The sequence below is a fragment of the Amphimedon queenslandica genome, unplaced genomic scaffold (genome assembly GCF_000090795.2).
Source record: "Amphimedon queenslandica unplaced genomic scaffold, v1.1 AMPQUscaffold_13492, whole genome shotgun sequence".
Classification (NCBI taxonomy): Eukaryota; Metazoa; Porifera; class Demospongiae; order Haplosclerida; family Niphatidae; genus Amphimedon; species Amphimedon queenslandica.
Window position 1 is genome coordinate 450,463 of NW_003546272.1, and position 21,679 is coordinate 472,141.

General features: G+C 33.9%; 5 protein-coding genes across 6 annotated transcripts in view; 2 read left to right on the forward strand and 3 right to left on the reverse strand.

Annotated features, from left to right (window-relative positions):
• LOC100637072 (protein SDA1 homolog) overlaps nucleotides 1-1,946 on the reverse strand; it is a 5,264-nt gene extending 3,318 nt beyond the window's left edge. Inside the window, exons 1-5 of the mRNA XM_019993493.1 lie at nucleotides 1,767-1,946; nucleotides 1,617-1,721; nucleotides 1,373-1,471; nucleotides 602-657; nucleotides 407-461 (exon numbers count right to left, since the gene is read on the reverse strand). Of these exons, the coding sequence (XP_019849052.1) occupies nucleotides 407-461; nucleotides 602-657; nucleotides 1,373-1,471; nucleotides 1,617-1,721; nucleotides 1,767-1,931 (480 nt within the window). The 5' untranslated portion in view covers nucleotides 1,932-1,946. The remainder of the gene's footprint in view (nucleotides 1-406; nucleotides 462-601; nucleotides 658-1,372; nucleotides 1,472-1,616; nucleotides 1,722-1,766) is intronic.
• Nucleotides 1,947-1,953: 7 nt separating this feature from the next.
• On the forward strand, nucleotides 1,954-10,431 carry LOC100637199 (gamma-aminobutyric acid type B receptor subunit 2-like). 2 transcript variants are annotated; one of them, XM_019993573.1, is made up of 17 exons: nucleotides 1,954-2,024; nucleotides 2,075-2,400; nucleotides 2,448-2,585; nucleotides 2,894-3,049; nucleotides 3,904-4,005; nucleotides 4,059-4,124; nucleotides 4,235-4,390; nucleotides 4,522-4,737; nucleotides 5,548-5,617; nucleotides 7,473-7,571; nucleotides 7,743-7,887; nucleotides 8,002-8,128; nucleotides 8,230-8,337; nucleotides 8,458-8,601; nucleotides 8,719-9,042; nucleotides 9,472-9,636; nucleotides 9,961-10,431. In XM_019993573.1, the coding sequence occupies exons 2-17, from the start codon at nucleotides 2,194-2,196 to the stop codon at nucleotides 10,117-10,119; spliced, it is 2,382 nt and encodes a 793-aa protein (XP_019849132.1). In that variant the 5' UTR covers nucleotides 1,954-2,024; nucleotides 2,075-2,193; the 3' UTR covers nucleotides 10,120-10,431. The 2 variants fall into 2 exon arrangements, with proteins under 2 accessions (XP_019849132.1, XP_019849131.1); XM_019993572.1 differs by lacking the exon at nucleotides 1,954-2,024 and having other exon boundaries at nucleotides 2,032-2,400.
• A 1,866-nt stretch (nucleotides 10,432-12,297) lies between these two features.
• Nucleotides 12,298-14,308, reverse strand: LOC100632149 (ras-related protein Rab-4B-like). The gene is made up of 6 exons (XM_003384359.3): nucleotides 14,205-14,308; nucleotides 14,038-14,118; nucleotides 13,604-13,781; nucleotides 13,122-13,276; nucleotides 12,764-12,859; nucleotides 12,298-12,688 (listed from the first exon to the last, which is right to left on the reverse strand). The coding sequence occupies exons 1-6, from the start codon at nucleotides 14,218-14,220 to the stop codon at nucleotides 12,573-12,575; spliced, it is 642 nt and encodes a 213-aa protein (XP_003384407.1). The 5' UTR covers nucleotides 14,221-14,308; the 3' UTR covers nucleotides 12,298-12,572.
• Nucleotides 14,309-14,322: 14 nt separating this feature from the next.
• LOC100637324 (atlastin-2-like) lies at nucleotides 14,323-18,323 on the forward strand. The gene is made up of 12 exons (XM_019993575.1): nucleotides 14,323-14,518; nucleotides 14,747-14,958; nucleotides 15,293-15,445; nucleotides 15,680-15,784; nucleotides 15,944-15,994; nucleotides 16,119-16,175; nucleotides 16,285-16,377; nucleotides 16,783-16,921; nucleotides 16,998-17,125; nucleotides 17,171-17,299; nucleotides 17,397-17,828; nucleotides 18,026-18,323. Exons 1-12 carry the CDS (start codon nucleotides 14,485-14,487, stop codon nucleotides 18,116-18,118), a joined length of 1,626 nt encoding a protein of 541 aa, XP_019849134.1. The 5' UTR covers nucleotides 14,323-14,484; the 3' UTR covers nucleotides 18,119-18,323.
• Nucleotides 18,324-18,833: 510 nt separating this feature from the next.
• Nucleotides 18,834-20,527, reverse strand: LOC109580408 (TNFAIP3-interacting protein 1-like). The gene is made up of 5 exons (XM_019993494.1): nucleotides 20,452-20,527; nucleotides 19,086-19,857; nucleotides 19,006-19,037; nucleotides 18,907-18,951; nucleotides 18,834-18,856 (listed from the first exon to the last, which is right to left on the reverse strand). Exons 1-5 carry the CDS (start codon nucleotides 20,525-20,527, stop codon nucleotides 18,834-18,836), a joined length of 948 nt encoding a protein of 315 aa, XP_019849053.1.
• Nucleotides 20,528-21,679: the final 1,152 nt, after the last annotated feature.

A 21,679-nucleotide genomic window follows, 5' to 3' on the forward strand; every position in this document is an offset into this window, starting at 1 on the left:
GAGAGAATATTGCATTAGGACAGTCCATTATACAATATTATAGTATATTTATGTACATAAACATTACAACAAGTCATACTACATAGAGTACACAGTAGGTTAATAGTAAATTACAATTTCCTGTCAACGACAATCATTGGCAAACAAGCCAAGCCAACAATGTGCATGTGCCTATCTTCATTTGTTATTATTATTATTATTATTATTATTATTATTATTATTATTATTATTATTATTATTATTATTATTATTATTATTATTATTATTATTATTATTATTATTATTATTATTATTATTATTATTATTATTATTATTATTATTATTATTATTATTATTATTATTATTATTATTATTATTATTATTATTATCATTATTATTATTATTTACATGCATTTTATTATTATACCGATCTTAATAGCTTGTCTTGGCAACGAAAGAGAATGAAACATAACTCTAGTAACCTTAGAGAGGGAAAGGAGAGAGAGGGAGAGAGGAGAGAGAGAGAGAGAGAGAGAGAGAGAGAGAGAGAGAGAGAGAGAGAGAGAGAGAGAGAGAGAGAGAGAGAGAGAGTGAGGGACAGGAGCCATATCATACAGTATACCTCTCTGGTGAGATCAGATCTTTATTTCTCATTATTGTCAATGATTTGAAGAGTGCCTACAATATAACACAATTACAATATAAGATTAGTAACACTACATGTATGAACACACAAATGGAAAACCTATCATCAAACCATGAAGCATCATACATGTATGCTTTATAAATACATTTAAAAAACAATTACTTCATTCTAGTAGTAAAATAATTTGGCACATAAAAAAAGGCTACCCTATTGTGGTATAGGAGAAATTGGCTACACACACACACACACACACACACACACACACACACACACACACACACACACACACACACACACACACACACGTACATGTACAGTACATTCATAACTCATGCTATCATTTACACAATGATACTACAATATATGTAAAGAGTCAAAAACGATTTGCCATTTTCTCTCAATCAAATTTACTTTCTCTCAATCAAAACTTGATTTCATTATAAGAATGCTTTAAATAATTGTGTTCTGTGGTCCATTAATATCCATGCACGCCAAGCATTAAGCCTCGATATAATGTACATGTACATGTACAAGTAGTAGGATGAATTCTACCAGCAGCTGTTATCATATGTACATACCATTATACTGTATACTCATGTTCTGTTCCATTAGTTATAAAAATTGCTTTAATGGGGTTCAGAAAACAAAATTCCCCCTCCCATACATCAAAGTAATGTGGATTCTAAAGTACGTTTAAAGTACAAGATTCTAAAGTACATAGTCTTAGAGGCATTTGTTGTATCTCACCATTCTCAAGTCAGGATGAAGTACTGAAGCATGCTCGGTTAACAATGAGTCAATTTCCTTTGGATATGACGACATTTGCTGAGGATAGCAATGACATACCTATACCATTAGAACAAATTATGTGTATTACATAAATGGATTGATCACTAATTCCAATAATGAATTAGCTTCAGTTGATTAATTATAATAGGAGGGGCTTCATTTAGACCACGCCCCAATGTAATGCTATTATTGCCAAGATTACTTGAGCAAGAAAAATGACAAGTTCTTGGAACGGCTTTGCTTCATTCCCAGGATCTAAGAGAAGGAGTTTCAACAGAGCAGTATAATGATGCAACTGGAGCTGAAACTAAAAATATTGTTATTAATTTTAACTTGACAGTGTGGCTCATACCTCTTCTAAGTATGAATGTGGATCACGTTTAATTACATTCTGTAGCTGAGACAAGTCACAAGCTAATCTTTTTGTAATCCTCTCCATATATGCATATACACGTGGGAGGGAGGAGTTTTGTTCTTCTGAGCATGCGTATTGGGATAAACCGGGATTATGCGCCATTCAGTATAGTGGTCATCAATACTAATCAAGTAATCATAGATAGTGTTTACTATTTTTTTGAGGTCAAGTCAAACAGTAATGAATATTTTTGCTGTATGTTTCTAGTCTAAAGAATAGAAATTTACTGGCCTTTATTTTAAAAGATTTAGAAATAAAGACGTTTTAGTTCTTAAAGCTCCACCTTTTGAAGTGGCAGGAAGCGACTGCATGTGTGCAAAGATCCAGTACCACTGTTCCAGTGATTGGGTTAGAGTATAGTAATATGGTCTCTGCTACAGCTCTCTTGTTGTATCTCTCCTCTCTACTTCTCAACGCGGCTTCACAAAGACTCGATGTATACATCGTCTATTCTAATTCAGGGACGTACAATTCTACACCAGCTCTTCTTGGGGCCACAGACGCTATAGCAGCTTTTTCCAACGAACTACTACCTCAATACTCACTTAACATAACTCCCCTAGACGATAAGGTATTGCTTTATTTTACAGCACGCTTTATTTACTCATTCTCTGATAGTGCAATGCTTCAAGAGGGCTACAAGAAACTCTTCAATACGTGTCTCGCCCGTCTCCCTTTGTCTCCATTATAGGCGGTGGTTGTCCCTCAACTACATCTCCACTCTTAGAGATTGCAGAATACCTGAAAATACCTCTTGTGAGTGTTAGCCCGTACTCTACTGGCTAGTTGTTATTTACTGTGTAACAATACAAACAATACTCTGCCTCTGTGAGCTGGTGGCTTCTCTTGGATGTAGGCCTGATTTTGATTCCAAACAGAGAGTTTGTACTAATTATTATTATTATTATTTTGTTGTTTGGTTCTCGCCTACGAAGTATACAAAATGACATGATTTATATACATCAATAATCATTTGAGTACAGGGTGAAGGAAATTTTGAACTAAAAGCATTTAAAAGATAATAATTATTGTTGCAGTTCTAATTTTTTTTTTTGTAATACTAGATATCGTATAATCCTGGCTTAATGAGATACTCGCAGAACTATGTACAAGTGTTTCCATCAAGAGTCTCCCTTGTTTCATCGCTTGCTGCTGTTATTTCAGAATACGGGTGGAGTCAGATTTCAGTGATCACGGAAGTCGATGATAATTTTTTGAAGGTAATGTAATTATTCTTATTTTAGTAACAGTAGATCTTTGGCATTTCTCAAGAGAAATGTGCACAATACTTAGAAAAATCAAAGGGGAAATGAAAGCAGGAAGAGGAGAATGGGTGCTAATTCATTAGCTTTAAGCACTTGAACTTAGCTTGTGTACTGATTCCAATGGATCATTCATTGACAAGTTAACACTATGTCTTGTTACAATTACCATGAATGCCTTAATTGTAAATGTATGGTGGTTCTATTTGATATACAATATGTCCCTAAAGGGAAGGAGGGAATGAGAGAGAAAAGTAGAGACAGTAAAATTAGTTATTTAGGGGAAAAGGAGACAGATGTGTGTGTGTACATTAATTGCAAGTGTCTGAATGGACTTTCATGCTTCATTGACATGACTCATTCCATTAAAGACAGCTTTATTGCCTCCATTATGATGTTAATCTTCCTTCATCTGAGTTCTCATTACATCATATGGATTGGAATGAATTCATGAATGGCTTTAACCAGTAGCTTATAGTTTGTGGTGGATCTGTACATGTTCATCAAAGCAAATCATATTAGCATATGAAGAGGGCACAACAAAACCGTTGAATTCTTTATTAATGCCTTGTGTATATGTATTTACCCACCCCCTTTCAATCTTTTGTCTCTCTGCTGTATATGTATTTATCTTCCTTTCTCCCAGACTCCCACCCCCTTTTAATCTTTTGTCTTTCTCTCCCTCCCTTTCTTTATTTCTCCTCCCTCTTCTCGCTCATGAATGAAGTCTTTGTCAATAAACTCATGTCACTTGTCATGATGCCATTTCTCTCCTTTTTCACCTCCCTCGTGATCTCTTATTTCTCCTGTAGGTCGAGTATGCCTTAAAGCTAAGACTGAAATCAGAAAACGTCAAAGTATTGGACACAGTTCACATGAGACCGCAGACAAATATCACAGCTGATCTTTTATTTGTAAGTCTACTTTGTTTCTCTTAATGTTAATCATTTCTTTGTGTCAATATTAGAGGACAGAGGCTAGGGTATTCTTCCTTAACACATACCAGAATACAGCAAGAAGGGTTTTATGCACAGTACGTACACACACACACACACACACACACATACACCAAATCCTCTAATGTATAGACATGTACATATATAGTGTATACATATATTTAGTTCATCCCTTTCTGTACTATAGGCACATCGTAATAATACATACTATCCTGGCTATGCTTGGCTGATATACGACTGGTACAATGAGGACTGGTATCTAACTGACGACAGTTCTGGTTGTATGCAACGAGAGATTAATGAAGCACTAGACAGAGCAATCACAATAAGGCAGCACAAAGAGGTATAGCATACTGTAGCTTTGCTGTGGATTCTGTTTCATGTTAAAAGAGGAAGGAAAGGGCAGAGGAGAGATTTCTTATGTTTATATGATAATTTTGTTATTATTATTGTTATTATTATTATTTTTGTTAGATAAGGCCCTCAGAGATGGATGGATATGCTTTTGCTTATGATGCAATGGTGTCTTTAATGAGAGGTCTCAATAGGACCCAGTCAATGATTGATGAAGGGATCAATCATAATACCTCGTGCCCTGGGGGACTGCCGAGCTCCATCAACGAGACTAGTAACATTAGTAACTGTGTCATTCGTAGCAACATTATTGAGTCTGCCTTTCAAGGGAAATCGGTAAATGTTTAATGCTGTAGTTTCCTTCCTTCCTTTATCACTCGTAAATTGATTGTTATTAATATTTTGAATCAGTGCCACACTTTTCGCTTATACATGTAGCTGGCACTTACGAAGCATTTGTTTTATAAACCTTATTGTAACATTTGGACAACTGTAATTAATTTGTTAATATTCACATAATTACAATACATGTACATGTACGTTCTATCTACACGTACATTTGGACGTGATCGACACATAGCAATTGCAGCGTACTTGTTTCCCTTACAGCTTCGCTTATATGGTGGCGAATAAATTGCATGTATTGCTGGAATGTAACAGGAGTATAAGATTGATCAATGACCTGACTAATGATATTGTAATAAACTATTGTAGCTATTTTAATAGTTACAGACATCATCACTCTACTACATGGCACTATGGCAGCATCAAATAGTGATTAAATCTGTTTAAATATATCATGTGGGAAATAGTAACATTGTTTTTATAAACTGGAAAATAGAATTTTAATTCAGGGAACATTCTAGGTTATACTTGGTTTAGTTTCCATGGTTCAAAAGCTAAAATGTAAGAATGTGTGGTCAGGATTCATGCTAATTGAATTTTTTGTGATTGTCTGAATGTATACATACACGTAATGTTTAATGCACCCTTCATAATGCTAAGAGTATTTCTACTCTGTTCTATTGTTATTAGTAGACACAATAGCAAGTTTTATGACGTGGTTACCTTTCAAAAGAATTCTATGATTGTAAACTACTGTATTAATTTTTAAAGCATTATATTTTATTATTATTTATTATTTAGGGTGATGTATCATTCACTAGTGATGGGATAAGAAAGACTATCATAACATACGTCTCACAATACAGAGAAAGTAAGCTGATAAGGGCAGAATACACCTTAAAAAGCAACATTGAAGAGTTTCCCATTGTCTGTGTGTATAATTAATTGTTCATGTCACCCGGGAGTGTGACTGACTGTGTGTATATGTACACATATACCTATTCTACCATTTATAGCAGTCACATGATATATAGTTTACATGGTGACCACATGCATGTACTTCTACAGCGCTAGCAGCGTAATGCATGTACATGTACATGTGTACATGTGATGAGGTAATGGAGTTTATAAACCACAAATGCCATACTTGTATTATCAGTTGAAAATCACTACACACTCAGACAGAATTAGGACACTAACAAACACTAATTACAAATATTCCTTATATACAGAGTGTATCAGCTCAGTTGGTTGGTTTCTACATGATCCCAGCCAATAATAAACATGTAATGTGGTGGGCACTATGTTCCCCTTGCCTCTCCTAAAATGGTAATTCGTAGCAATAAATGGGACATACCTGGTCCATGTAAATAATGTACTGACTGCACTATCTCTTTCTTTAATTACTGAAAATTGTGTCTTGGTAAACTGAAGCCATTTTCTTGCTTAATTCTGTGTCTGTCAGTTTGCTATATCCACTTCCTATTTCTCTGTTGATTTTATTAAAAACTGCTATATTGTATACATTACCTATGTTTATAGTGTCGACTAGTCCGTAGTAATAATAATAATAGTAATAGTTATTTTAAAATATTATGCATTTATATTATACATGTACATGTAGATATTGATGTTTCTACGGATATATACATGCAAGTGTTGCTTATGTTTATGTCCTGTCTGTAGCCTTTTCCTAGTATCTATTAATTACAATCCAAGGGGACAGCTGAACTGTTAATAATTGCTTGTATGCATGTAAATATAATATAATTATTATTAGTTATCCTAATTCGGGTTTGCTATAATCTAGGGCCTGCTATACATGTACATGTATACATGTAATTTAAACTTTATTTGTACCTGTAATTACTTGATTGTACATGTAGCCTCAACACCTGATTGCCTATTTGAGTCTATAGTGCCGTTGATAAACATGTAAGGTCATTCTTGGTATTATTAGTTTAAACTAAATTACTTGTTTGATGATCTGGTAAAGTATGTGGCAGCAATGATATTTGCTCCTCTTAATTGTTTGTGTCTCATTTCCTTGTTTGTGTCTGTGCGTGTGTGTGGACAATATTAGTTTATTATTATTAATTATATTTTCTATTGCAGTCACTGTTGCATTAGTAGCAAGTTAGCCTTCAAAGGCTATCGTGTCTTGTACAGTTAGATAGCGCATTGAAGAAAATTAAAAATTATAAGTACTAATGAACATGTAGATACCATACAATGTTCTTTGTAATTGCTTTGCAATTTAAATTTATAAACTAATGTTAACTTCAGCCAATATGCAACTGCAAGCATGTGTTAACTAAGTTTAACTGAGACATTTGCATACATAATCTTCACAAACAAACATTTTATCTTTGATACTTTTAAATTATCAATTGTTTAGTCTAAAATGCACTTGCCTAATGTCTTAATGCCTGCTTGTAATTAATGTGTGTGCGTGTGCGTGTGTGTGTGCGTGTGTGTGTGTGCATATATTTGTGAGTTTATTGTAATTGGGTGTGTTTTAATGAGAGATGCCAGACATTTTGTGGCTTGGGATGGTAATGGAATGTTAATGTGCATGTACTTATAAATGCTGTACATGCAGTTATGGTATGAGTGCTACACTTCATCCCTCACACTTACTCCCTCCATAATGTCTGGCTCTCCTTCCTCTCTGTCTTTAGTCAATGCTCTAGTAAGAATAGCTATTAATGTATTTTTGTCCTTAGATGGCGGTCAGCTACAAGTAGAGCCATTTGCTACAGTTAATGTCTCGGAGTCTTTGTTTAATTATTTTTCGAATGAGAGCAATTCTACAGTTTGGCCTGGTAAGATGCACTGCATAATATTGCACTACAAGAAATGGCACTAATAATGCATGTACAATATAATGTATGTATGCATGTACATGTATGTATGTATGTATGAATATTTATTATATATGTATTTTTTTTATTTCTTGCTTCACTCCTCCCTTCTCTTTCTCCTCCTTCAAATAGATGGCGTCCCTCCTGACGGCACTCCAATATACGAATTCAGCTCATTCTCTATCATCCTCGTCATCGTTATGTACCTATGGTCATCGGTCGGTATAATATTTACCGTCATCTGCCTTATATTCAACATTATCTTCAGGAACAGAAAGTTAGTTTGAATGCCTCGTTGTAACTGATAACAGCTGCTAAATTTAGTAAATTTACTACATTATGTTAGATTATGCTTCTCAAGATCTGTTTTAATTCTTGTGTGTCTTTTTAGGATTATTCGTCTTACCAGTCCTAATCTTAATTATTTTATCATTGCCGGTGCCATTATCCTCTACTCTCTTCCATTCGTCACGCTCCAGCCATCCAACGCTGAGACCGTTTCTCTTTTTGTCTGCATTGTGAGTTAATTATTTATAAAATAAACTTATAGTAGTTGAAGAGTCAAACAATTTTATTTAAGTATTATAAATTTTCTTATCAATTCCCTCTCTTGTTATAGGCTAACATATGGATGTTATCTCTTGGCATTACTTCTATCTTTGCACCAATGCTTGCAAAAATGTTCAGAATATACAGAATATTCCGTAATCCAAGAGCAAATAAGAAAGTAAGACAAATGTTCATCTATTGCATCTGCTGCTGCATATATGCATTGTACATACATGTAGCTGGTATCAGTGGTGATGTAATAAATTATATTCATTTTATTCATAATTTCTAACTGTAGGTATTGACCGATTGGCATCTGTTCTTTTTTGTTTTTATACTGGAGGGTATTCTCATTTTCATATTGTTTCTTGGTACAGCCATACCCTTCACTAGACCCGAAGTATCTTATTCTGAAGATCCTGAGTCTCCTCCCATCATTAACGTGAGTGAAATAATAATAATAAATAAATAAAATAATGATAATAAATAAATAAATAAATGAACACATTAGTAATACGTAAAATCATGTGATTTTCACTCTCTCCCTTCTCTCACACAGGAGGATGGTATTAAAGTTATATACCAAGGTGTCAATTGTTATCATGCTGCCTCGTTAGTATGGATATTTGTGATCTATATCTACATACTCATCCTGGAGGCTATTGCTGTTGTATTGGCTGCAAAGACTCGCGGAGTGAAAGTTGAAGCAGTCAACGATTCCAAAGAAGTGGTTGCCATTGTGTATATAGTAACTGCTTGCTCTGTTAGCGTTATCATCATTGTTACTGTACTCTCAGAGTTCACTAATATATCTGAAGGATTGTACCTAACAGCTGCTCTCATAGGAACCACTAGTACCGTCACATTGATGTTCTTACCAAAGGTAAAGCCTGCTTTATTTATATACTGTGATATTGTCAGGGTTTTCCACATGATTGTGGCATAATGTTCAGCTTCTAATGAATTTCTTAAATGAGACAAAATACTGTACTGTGGTACATGCATGGAGTATTTTGCCAAAAGGATTAGGAGAGAATTCTCCATTTTTATAATTTTTTCTGATGCATATACATGTTTTTATGTTGTGTAGAAAGTTTGAGCTAATTCTGATCACAATTGGTTTTTACAAATTTTTAAAGTTACTCAAAAATCAGGCCAAAGTCCCTGTACTGAATTCCCATTTGTGCAAAAGTTTAATTTCACTCTCTTAGATATTGGTCGTTATTTTTGTTATCATCATTATTATTATTGTTATTATTATTATCATTATTATTAATATTAATATTATTATTATTATTATTATTATTAATAGATGTGGTCATTATATAAAGATCCCACTGGAGAGAATGTGTTTGAGCCGACCACCATCAAATCAAGCAGTGGCATACAATCGCAAATACATCGTCAGGACTCCGAGAAAATTGTATCTCTTCAAAGAGAAGTCGGGACACTGAAGAAGATACTAAGAGAAAATAGTGTAAGCTGAGACAAAAGTGGGATGATGACAGAATAATTCTAACTTTAAAAAATGATCCCATGCTTTAAAACACATTACTAAGATTTTCATTGCTTTCTGCTGCGATACTGTAATTATTATTATTATCACTGTTAGAGGGAGTTTAGTAGACTTTTGGTCCCTCCTCATGTTTTGTCTAGATCTTCTGAAATCTCAAATTTTTTTTAGCTTTTGGTCTCTTATGTTTAGCCTAGGTGTCTTTAAATTGCACATTTTTAGTTTAACTACTCCCTAAAAATTATTTCTAGATCAAATTATTATTATTATTATTTTAATTGTATTCAGGTTCGATTAATGAGTGTGCCTGAAGCAGTGAATGAGATTGATGGTGATGAGTCTAATAATAAGAATGGAGGGCTAAGAGGTCTAACCAACAGCTGCAGTCAACTGCCTGAGGTATTCGGCGATCCACTTACACCTGGAGATGAAGAAAAAACACTTTAATAGCATGATATAATAACAATGATAATAATAATAATAATAACATGATAATAGTTTGTTCTATGATTCATTTGTTCAGTCGGTTTTTCCACTTTTATTAATTCTTGTTCTTTTTTTAAAAAGTTTTGTCTCGTTTTGTTTTTATTTATCTACAATGTGTTGTACTCAGTTTTCCTGTCTATTTCTGCACTCAATCTCTCCTTTCCTCTCTCTCTCTTTTAAATCTTTTTTATATTAGTCATGTTCATGTACATGTATAATTATGTTGAATTTTTAAATAAAATAATTTCTCCTGTATCAGGAGCGGAGCCCATACATGTCTGCCTATATATCTATTAATTAATGGAATATCATTAATTCAAAACTGTTCTTGTATGCCATGAATGAGAAGAGGAAATTATAAATGACAGATTCTTCAGACAATAGTTCAAGTCCTCAACCTAATATAATGATGCATTACTGATAATAAGCTGATTTTAACAAAAAGTTTTCAAGTCACAGCCATTTTTAAAAGTAGTAAGTTTTTGAAAAAAAAGCAAAGGCTATAGCATTTTTTTTAAAACTGCCCATGATTTTTTTCAAAAAAATATGGCTCCAAAATCACCTCAAATTTTTATTACATTTTTTCATACATATTGATGTACTTATGCTGTGTAGAAAGTTTGAGTTATTTCTGACAAATATTTTTTGAGTTATGAGCATTTAAAAAAAACGGAAAATTTTTGAAAAATACCCAAGGCTATAGCCCATGGTTTTTTTTAATGGCTCCAAAATCACTCCAAATTTTTATTACATTTTTTGATACATATTGATGTACTTATGCTGTGTAGAAAGTTTGAGTTGTTTCTGACAAATATTTTTTGAGTTATGAGCATTTTTAAAAACGACAAATTTTTGAAAAATACCCAAGGCTATATAGCCCATGGTTTTTTCTAAACAATGGCTACAAAATCACCCCAAATTTTTTATTACATTTTTTGATACATATTGATGTACTTATGCTGTATAAAAAGTTTGAGCTGATTCCACAAATATTTTTCAAGTTATGAGCATTTTTTTAAAAATGGAAAAATTAAAAAAAATAAATCATGGTTTTTTTCAAAAAATGGCTCCGAAATCACCCCAAATTTTTATTAAATTTTTTGATACATATTGATGTACTTATGCTGTGTAGAAAGTTTGAGTTGTTTCTGACAAATTTTTTTTGAGTTATGAGCATTTTTAAAAAACGGCAAATTTTTGAAAAATACCCAAGGCTATAAGCCCATGGTTTTTTCCAAAAAATGGCTCCAAAATCACCCCAAATTTTTATTACATTTTCTAATACATATTGATTTACTTATGCTGTGTAGAAAGTTTGAGTTGTTTCTGACAAATATTTTAAAAGTTATTAGCATTTTTTAAAAAGGCAAATTTTTGAAAAATACCCAAGGCTAGCCCATGGTTTTTTCTAAAAAATGGCTCCAAAATCACCCCAAATTTTTATTACATTTTTTGATACATATTGATGTACTTATGCTATGTAGAAAGTTTGAGCTGATTCCGACAAATATTTTTCAAGTTATGAGCATTTTTTGCTACCACATTATCACTAACAGAGTTGCTGTAAGACACGGTCTTTTTTTGATAGACTAAGAGTTCTGGTCCACCACTACTCAACCTATGCAATAAAATAAATAAATAAATAAAATGATATCACAAATTCACAATAATAATTTGTAACTTAAGTGAACCATAAAATTCTATTACTTATAAAATGTCCAAACAGCATACAGTGTACACTGTACTACAGTACAACCTCCAGTGGACCTGCTGTACTAAACAAGTTCTTCAGGAGTCTGAAGCAAAAAAAGAGCTGTGAATCAAGTGGTAATTATTTACATCTAATGATCCAAAGTCATCATAAAATTACTATATATACTATATATATATATATATATATATATATATATATATATATATATATATATATATACTATATATATACTATATCATTATTTACGTCATATTGTGACGTAGCTACATTTTTCAAATTCCACGCAGCTGCTTCCACTTCCGTCCCAAACTGAACTGGGATATAGTATAGTAGTCTACTTATAACTTTAAGGGTAAAGGGTACTGTGAGTCAATTTAAAAAATAATTTAGTTTTTTATGTTGGCAAGGACAATGAACCAACGGTGTTTTGCTCTTAATTTATTATTTCAAACACTCAATAAACAACAGTAATAAAATGACAAAATTAAATTAATTATTATTACAAACATGCCGTGTTTGTGTGTGTGAGAGAGAAACAGAAAGAGAGAGAGAGAGGGAGGGAGGGATTAATCAACACTTAAAAGAGAATGCAATACACAATCTAAAACATTGACAAAGATAGAGCACATAATAATAATAATAATAATAATAATAATAATAATAATAATAATAATAATAATAACAGTGTGCATGATTGTCACTAGCAGCTGCATTTTTCTTTATTCCCGCCCTCTTTCTGTCCTGGTTGAGTGACTCTCCTCACAGTTGCATTACCATACTGTATACCTGAGCCAACTCTATCAGGATCAAGCTCACCTGATTGTAATAATGTCATCATAAATCAGTATCACATCAATATCAATATCAGTATCAATATCAAAGTTATCATACCTGCATCAATCTTTGTGAGTATAGATCTGGTGCACTTCTGAAAGACCTCCTCCACATTCTCACCTGTCAGAGCACTTGTCTCAAGAAATGCAAGTTCTAAAAAAGAGGAAAGAGTCAAAGAGAAAGCTAAAAAAGACACAAGAAAAACAACAAAGAGCAGCAACAGTAAAATAGCAATGCAAATAAAAGAATTACCATAGGGCGCCTTTTTTCGAGGGCTGTAAATTTCGTGGATTTCACAATTCTTTAAAGATTTGCAAAAAAACTTCCACAAAAATTAAATTAATACAGTACAAGATGGCAGGCGCAGAAAAAAGATGCACTACGGTATTATTGAACATTAAGTGTGTGTGTGTACCGTTTTCTTGAGCGAATCTGCTTGCTTCCATAAAAGTCACTTCCCTGTCACTTTCCAGATCTTTCTTATTCCCAACTAGAACTATCACAATATTTGGACTCGCAAGAGTGCGGGCGTCAGTCAGCCAGTTAGTAAGAGCATTATAAGTCTCACGACTAAAAAAAAAGGATAATAAAAAAATAATAATAGCCTACTTTACTCAATAGAAGATAAAAGAAGAGGGAGAGAGAAAAAGAATAAAAGATTTAAAAAACAAAAGGAGGGAAGGAGGGAGTGGTAGAGTGAGAGAAAACAAACACAAAAACACAACATGAAGAAAGGAAGTAATTTACTAACACAGTTCCTGGTAAAAAAAAACCCAAAGGACAAAAGTTCAGTGTCCTCTCTCACTCTCTCATTACAATGGAATGATAATATAAATGATACTATTACATGGCTAACATTATGATAACCACATCTTACACAATCACTCCCAGTCTTACCTTGATATATCGTATACTAAAAGGGCCCCAGCTGCTCCTCTGTAATAGCTCCTTGTTACTGAACGAAATCTCTCCTGGCCAGCTGTATCCCACACCTGAAGCTTTACTGACTTGTTAGCCAATGACACGACTTTGGATCCAAATTCTACACCAATGGTGTGATTGGAATCTTGCTTGACTGTTAAATAGAGTAAATATGGTAGTAGAAGGGGGATTACACGTTGCTAATGGGTTTATTATATAGAACAAGTGTAAAAATTACTAGTGCATGTATATACACATAATACATATTGACATTGTGACGAAAGCTAAGGGGCAACAACATGTGAGAATTATCTCCCCTTGTTACAAGTAGACATAATTAGGTTATACATGTATATGTACATGTAGATGGGTGGTACTTCTTCCTTTCCCTCCCTCTCTTTCTCTCTTACACTTGTGTTCAATGAACTGATGTAAAAGACAGGACTTGCCAACACCAGCATTGCCAATGACTAAGAACTTGAACAAATAATCTACAAACAAAAAGAAAGGAGGAGAGAGAAAGAGTAGGTACCAAGATATTTTGCTCTAAAGCCCTCCCTGGCCCTCACTGTCTTACCATAAGACTCAGACATTATGATGAGCAGCAGACCCTCCTCTCACTCTACTCTACTGTATCAAAATCAGATCTAAATCTAATCTCTGTTGATATTGCTCCTCCTACAAGAAATATCATGTGACATGAGGCTGTATGCACGTGACTACACCATTATACCTCTCTCACATTATCACTGCTTTACTCAGCTCTTGCTGGATTTTTCTACACAAGGAACCTGCTCAAAGGGACAGGTAGCGGATATAGATTATTCTTTAAGGAGTAAGGTAGCTGAGCCGTTGCTATGAGCGTACAGGAGCTAAGAAACGAGAGGGAAGGTAAATATGGGAGGTACTCTTATTGTTATTGTAAGTACAGACTCTAGTGAACTAATATGCAGCTTTTAGCAATAGTTTAGCTACTATTTTACTATCCTGCATGTATTTTATGAATGAAAGGATAATTTGTATGGGTACACTGGTTACCATGCCCGGCCCTTAGCAACAAACAATGATTTATACAGTAGTTGTGCATATCATGATAATTGAGATTTAAATATTGTGTAGGAGAAGATATGGTTGATGACAGGCCAAGACCAATTGAGATTATAATACCTGAGGATGATCATAAGTTTAAGTTGAATATCGAGGCTCTGGAGGACATATTGTGTGATGATGAAGTGAGAGACAAACCTGTGGTAGTTCTCTCGGTCGCCGGAGCTTTTAGAAAAGGGAAATCGTTCTTGTTGGATTTCTTCCTTCGCTATCTTGGTCATAAGGTAAGCACTATAATGATAATGTATGCTCACAGTAATATCAATGTTATGTTGATATGATATTACGATATCATTTACAGTTACATATACTTTAGTAGTACAGTATGTACATGTATGTAATGTATTTTTTGCTGTTTTCTTATCATCATTGGCAATGGACTCTGTTTATTTTTAATTCATAGCTTCAATTATAAATCCTAATATTCGTATCAATAATAATGCTATGTGTCATTCACCATGAAATACATGTAACAAGAGTACAGTACTTAGAGCTATACTGCACAATGTGCAAGGCATAGCTCCAGTATAATGAGTGTGTCTCCCTTTATTTCAATAGAAAGGATCCAGAGAGACTAGCAGGAATGACTGGATGGGAGAGGATGATGAACCATTGACTGGCTTTTCGTGGAGAGGAGGAGTAGAGAGGAACACCACTGGGATATTAATGTGGAGCGAGGCATTCCCTGCTACTCTAGAATCAGGAGAGGAGGTTTGTCCAATCCAATGCATGTACAATGTATATGATAACAACATTAAGGAAATGGGAATGAAAGATTGTAGATTAGTACTAATAATTGTATCACATGTAAATTTTATATTTACTTGTTAGTCTTGGCTGTGACCTAAGTGTATAATTTTGTTGTCCAATGAATGCTCTTACAGGATTAATAGTGCATGTGTACATGTATATGCACATGCTATGTTTTATACCAGTATCTTGTAGGTCTGTGTATTAATAATGGATACTCAAGGAGCTTTTGACAACCAGTCAACAGTAAAGGACTGTGCCACCATTTTTGCACTTAGTACAATGATATCATCCGTCCAGGTAGAGGAAAGGAGAGAAGGGATTATGTGTTTGACATTATTGCATGTATTCTTCTTTTTCTTTTTCTTCTTCCTTTATTATTATTATTATTATTATTATTATTATTATTATTATTATTATTATTATTATTATTATTATTATTATTATTATTATTATTAGGTTTATAATTTGTCAATGATGATACAAGAGAATGATCTTCAGCACCTTCATGTTAGTACATGCAACAAAAATCAATACTCCGACTCTCATTTTAGCTAATGCATTTCCTCGTCATCCTCCTTTTTTCTCTTCTGTTTCTTGTATTGTTAATATTATCCTTTTTCTCATTGTACAGTTATTTACAGAGTATGGGAGACTGGCACTCAAACAAAGCAAATTCAAACCTTTTCAAGTAATAATAGCACCTACAGTATAATGATTTGAAACTGCATGTATATACTAGTGTATACCTATGTATCATTAGTACTATATAATGTTGATTTGTTTTATTTTCTGTTTAGTCATTGTGTTTTTTGGTACGTGACTGGAGTTATCCTTATGATCATTTTTACGGTGAAGAAGGTGGAAGAAAATATTTAGACAAAGTACTCACTGTAAGTTTCTCTTGTGGGCTGTAGTACATCAAAAATGACTAGGAGAGAATTCTCCATTTTTATAATTTTTTTCTGATGCATATGCATGTACTTATGCTGTGTAGAAAGTTTGAGCTGATTCCGATCAAAATTGGATTTTTTATGAGCTTTTAAAGTTACTCCAAAATCGGGCCAAAGTCCCTGTACTATAGTACAGGGTTGCTGGCCAAATTTTGCCAAAATTGACTACGAGAGAATTTTCCATTTTTATAATTTTTTCTGATGCATATACATGTTCTTATGCTGTGTAGAAAGTTTGAGTGGATTCCGATCAAAATTGGATTTTTTATGAATTTTTAAAGTTGCTTAAAATGTAATAGTACTATCTAGTTCTAGTATCAATTACTTTTGACTTCATGCCTGTAGGTGTCAGAGACTCAGCACGAGGAGATTAAACTAGTACGCAAGCACATTTCTTACTGCTTTGATTCAATATCGTGCTACCTGATGCCTCATCCTGGCCTTAAAGTAGCAACCAACCCTCATTTCGATGGAAGACTATCAGGTTAGATAGAGAGAGAGAGAAAGAAAATGGAGGAGAATGATAAATTAATTTTTATGTGTAAAATATTTTTTTCTAGACATTGATAGCGAATTTAAAAAATTCCTTTTCGAGCTTGTTCCCTTCTTACTACAATCTAAAAATTTAGTCGTCAAAAAAATAAACGGAAACATAATAACTGGCCGAGGCCTCCTTGAATGTTTTAAGGTAATCTTGATATAAGGAACGATCAATCACTATTGTACCCTGCAGGCTTATATTAAAATATTTGAGAGTGAATCACTTCCTGAGCCAAAGTCAATGCTAGAGGCAACGGCTGAGGCTAACAATCTAACAGCACAAGCAGCTGCCATTGACAAGTATAACAAAGAAATGGAAGAAGTAAGAGCATGTTCTATTGCTTAGGAAAATGTCCACATACTTACTCCACCTGTTACTTGTTTTTTTCTTTTTCTAATCTTCTTATGCTACATTGTAGTTGTGTGGTGCTGATAAACCTTACTTAGCTCCTCAGAAACTCGAAGAGGAACACAAGTCCCTCCGAATGCTCTGCCTGGAACAGTTTTTCGAGACGCCCAAGATGGGTGGGGATGTCTTCAGTGCTGAATACATGAAGAAACTAGAGATAATGATTGACGAGGCATACGAGAACTTTGTCAAACGTAACGAGAGCAAGCAACTGATGAATGCATACAGGACACCAGCTGTCCTTTGTCTTGTAATGGTCCTCTCTTACATCCTCTCCACCATATTGGATATGTTTGGCATAGAGAGCCTCTCACAGACTGCTGTACTGGGTCTGTACATACCACTCCTGCTGGTCGGGCTATGGGTCTATGTGAGGTACACTGGACAGTTGAGGAGCGTAGGAACCATCATTGATAACTTTACTTCAGCTATATGGGATCAAGTGGGTAGCACTGTTTGTACATTGAGTGATTGTGTGTACATGTGCATACTGTGTATTAGAAATTAAAAATGTGCATAAGTGGGTTTTGTCTGTTACTCAACTTTTTCTCAGCATGAGAATTAGTGTTTATATATACATGTCGTGTTGCTGAGAATTTACTTGTGCATGTATTATGATTCTGCTTCTTTTATTCATAGGCTTTACAACCGATTTATATGAAATTATTACAGAGAGGCCTAGAGCAGGCAGTTAATATAGCAGGGACTTCAAAAGAAAAGAAAACAAACTAATTATTAATTATTATTATTATTATTATGACTTACACTCGCTGACACTATAATTATATGAACTACAATTATGTCTTTGGAAAGTGTAGATCTATTTCTAATGTTAATTATGTTATGAATTATTATACTCTATTTACCATAATTTTATGTGTAGTTGGATTTTATTCTAGTTTAATTTTCATTGTGACATTCACATAATCATTAAAAACTATTGGATTAGCAAAATAAATGTTCATTGATATATGTACTTTATTTTAAAAGGTGTAAAAGAAACAATAAGATAACCATTTTTATTAAAAATTTGCTTAAATAATACACAAAAAGGCAATAATAATAATAATAATAATAATAATAACAAGAAATACATTTATAGCAATACGTTTATAGCACATAGCAAAGAGTACCAATAAAAAAGCATATATTTTATACAACTTTTTATAAATACAGGAAACATGATAACATACTTTTTGGTAATTATTATAGCTGGTAAGACATACATGCGTGACTTGTACAGGTTCTGTACAAGTCATGCATGCATCGTGGAATGTCTTACCAGCTATAATAATAATAGCTGGTGTATCACCAAAAAGTATGATTTCGTGTTTGGTGTTCAGTTATACAGATATATGCAGTTTCATTAGTGCTCTGTAGATGAAGCGGCGCTGAACACTTCTTTTTTTGGGGCAAAATTTTTTTTCATTTTTGTTACAGGCTTCCATTAGGTAACTACGTTATCAAGACCTAAAAAATATTATTAATCAAAATGATTATTTCTGTGACAGTTTATTTACTATAATCATTATTGTTGCTGTCATATGGAATCCTGCTATCAAAATCTAAAATGAAAAATGAAATCATCATTTAAAAGTTTACATTACTTATATACAAACCTGTTACTGAATAGTCATAAGAGTAAGTATCCCTAACATAATAATAAGCAATTATTTTTTCAAAATTACATATCACTTACTGGTATGCATATGGTTCGTTATTGATCACATCGTTTTCTTGTACCTCAGCATCTTGAAGTTGAATACATTTCTTTGGTTGCGGTTCAACTTCTTGTTCCAAAGCATTAATGGTTTCTTTTAACAATTGAATTTCCTTTTTCATTTTTTCCTTTTCTTCAGTTTGTTCTTGAAGATGTCCTTCATAGCAAGATTTAGCATAACGAAGCTGCTCTGTAAGTAAGATGGCTTTGCGTTTTTCTGACGCATGAGATTTTCTTTCATCTTGTAGTTCTTCCTTTAAGGCAATAGTCTTGGCATCATTTAACTGTTCAATTATTTCCCAACTTTCATTATAAGCCTTATGATTTTCTGTAAGGGCCTTATTCAACCGTTCAATTTCTTTCTGATTTTCTTGATTGGCCTTCTGATTTTCTGTAAGAGCCTTAGTCAACTGTTTGATTTTTTTCTGAGCCTTGTTCCGAGCCTTAGTTAACTGTTTAAGTTTTCTATGAGCCTTATTTCGAGCCTTAGTCAACTGATTGATTCTTTTCTGAGCCTTATTCCGAACCTTTGTCAACTGTTTAATTTTTTTCTGAGCCTTATTCTGAGCCTTAGCCAGCTGTTGGATTTTTTTCTGAAACTTATTCCAAGACTTAGTCAACTGTTTGATTCTTTTCTGGGTCTCACTTTTTGCAAGAGCGTTAGTGAACCACTCTTGAGGAACCTTAGTCTCAGATCTAAGGTGAACCCAAAGGAGAAGAGAAATAGTAAAACCAAGGAGGATCGATAGAACTGAATAAAGAAAAAATATAATGTAATATTTTCAAAAATAGTACTATTAAAGCCCATCATCCGCTATTCCACTTGTTCAAAGCAACTTTGTGGTTATTTTGATCTTTCAACAAAGTTGAATAGTGGATGGCAGGCTTTACATGACTACCATTATTGAACAGTGCATATCTTTATAATGAATAAAAATAATAACTTGAATTCATCAAGGCTAGGCCACTTAGTTGTTGTTAGGTTACTTAGGGAAGTCAGTCCCTTCACAGGCAAGCACAGGCAAAGACCTGTGCAACCATAATTATATTTGCGGGCTTTGCCCGTGCAACCATAATTATATTCATTGGTTATTGTATTGTAAGTTGTAACAGTGGGCTAGTGGGCCAGGAGGACTGTTTTTGAATCATTCCAATCCATAAACTGATGCACAATTTGCTTCAATGTGCGCTATCTCAAGTGATTGTATAATCAGGGGTGTAGGAATAGGGGGGGAGGCAACTGCCCCCCCCCCCACTTTTATTGACATGGGGGCTATGCCCCCCCCCACTTTTACTTCACTGGCTTTTTTGAAGATTACACCATTTCAACTCAAAGCATATATACCAATAAGCATTTCATAATGATAATGCACCAACGCCACCAAGTCATTCAAGTCAATTTTAATTTCCCTTAAATGCATGGTTAGCTACCAGCTGAACTAATTCAAGTTAGAAAGAAATATTTAAATTTTATTGTGAGAAATTGCATGTATCATTGTCAACTGTGTGCGGTGCCTGCCCCCCCTTTTCAATAGCTTCCTATACCTATGATAATTACATGTTTTCTTGTATAAACTAAGATAAGTAAGATAAATTTTAGGTCAGTATAAAAGTTTATTTAACTTCTCATGGCATGCCTCTCAAATTGGATTTTTACTCAAATGCTTATAACACTTCAAATAGAATTTTAAAACAGCTGCTATGGACATAGACAAATCCTTCTCATTTAAATCAGCTATTATGAAACTATAATTCATTGGTCTGTGTCTAGTTTACACAGCAACAGCAGTAGCCTTTTTGTGTTTATCTCCTACGGTACAGGCAAGTTACCGCATTGCCCCACCACGCCACCCGACAATATAGCACCACCCTCCCACGCCCGCTTTACGTGAGTGGGCGTGGTCACGGCAAACAAAATGGCGGCTTACACATGGGACAAAGTTAACAGCTTTCTAACAGCAAGAGAACATAGAGATACTGTTGAAAGACTTCTCTAGAAGCATTAGAAGGTAGAGAGAATCTTCATAAGTCTTAATAAGTGCCCAGCTATGCATGCAAGGTGGTGAAATCAATTATAGGAATATTTTTTACACTGTTACGCTTGTTATTTTCTCATGCCTATTGCCTAGTAATGTATAGCACTAACTTATCATTAGCTTTCATTTACTTACTGAAAGGAAGTAACATGGTAGGAAGCAAAAATGAGCATTTTTGAAGGTTCATATCTCAGTGACTAATTTTTTAGACAATGAGAGTTGGAGCACATCATTAGCTATTTGGTCAGGCAATCATCATCATAATTATTATGCCAATAAAATGGATACCCCCAAATGCAGTAATGCACCGAACTTAAACCCTTTCATCACGCAATTATAAATCTACTGTAGTGGAAATGTCAGTGGCATACCGATTCCGCCTGTGAAAGTACATGCCGTGAAGGAACAACAATCTATGCAAGAACCAAACATCCTTTTAGGAGACTTCAGACTAACCCAGCTATAGAAAAACCAGTTTAAATCAGAATTAAAAATGCGTAACCAAAGGTGAGGGCGAGGGTGGGTCACTGTGTGAAG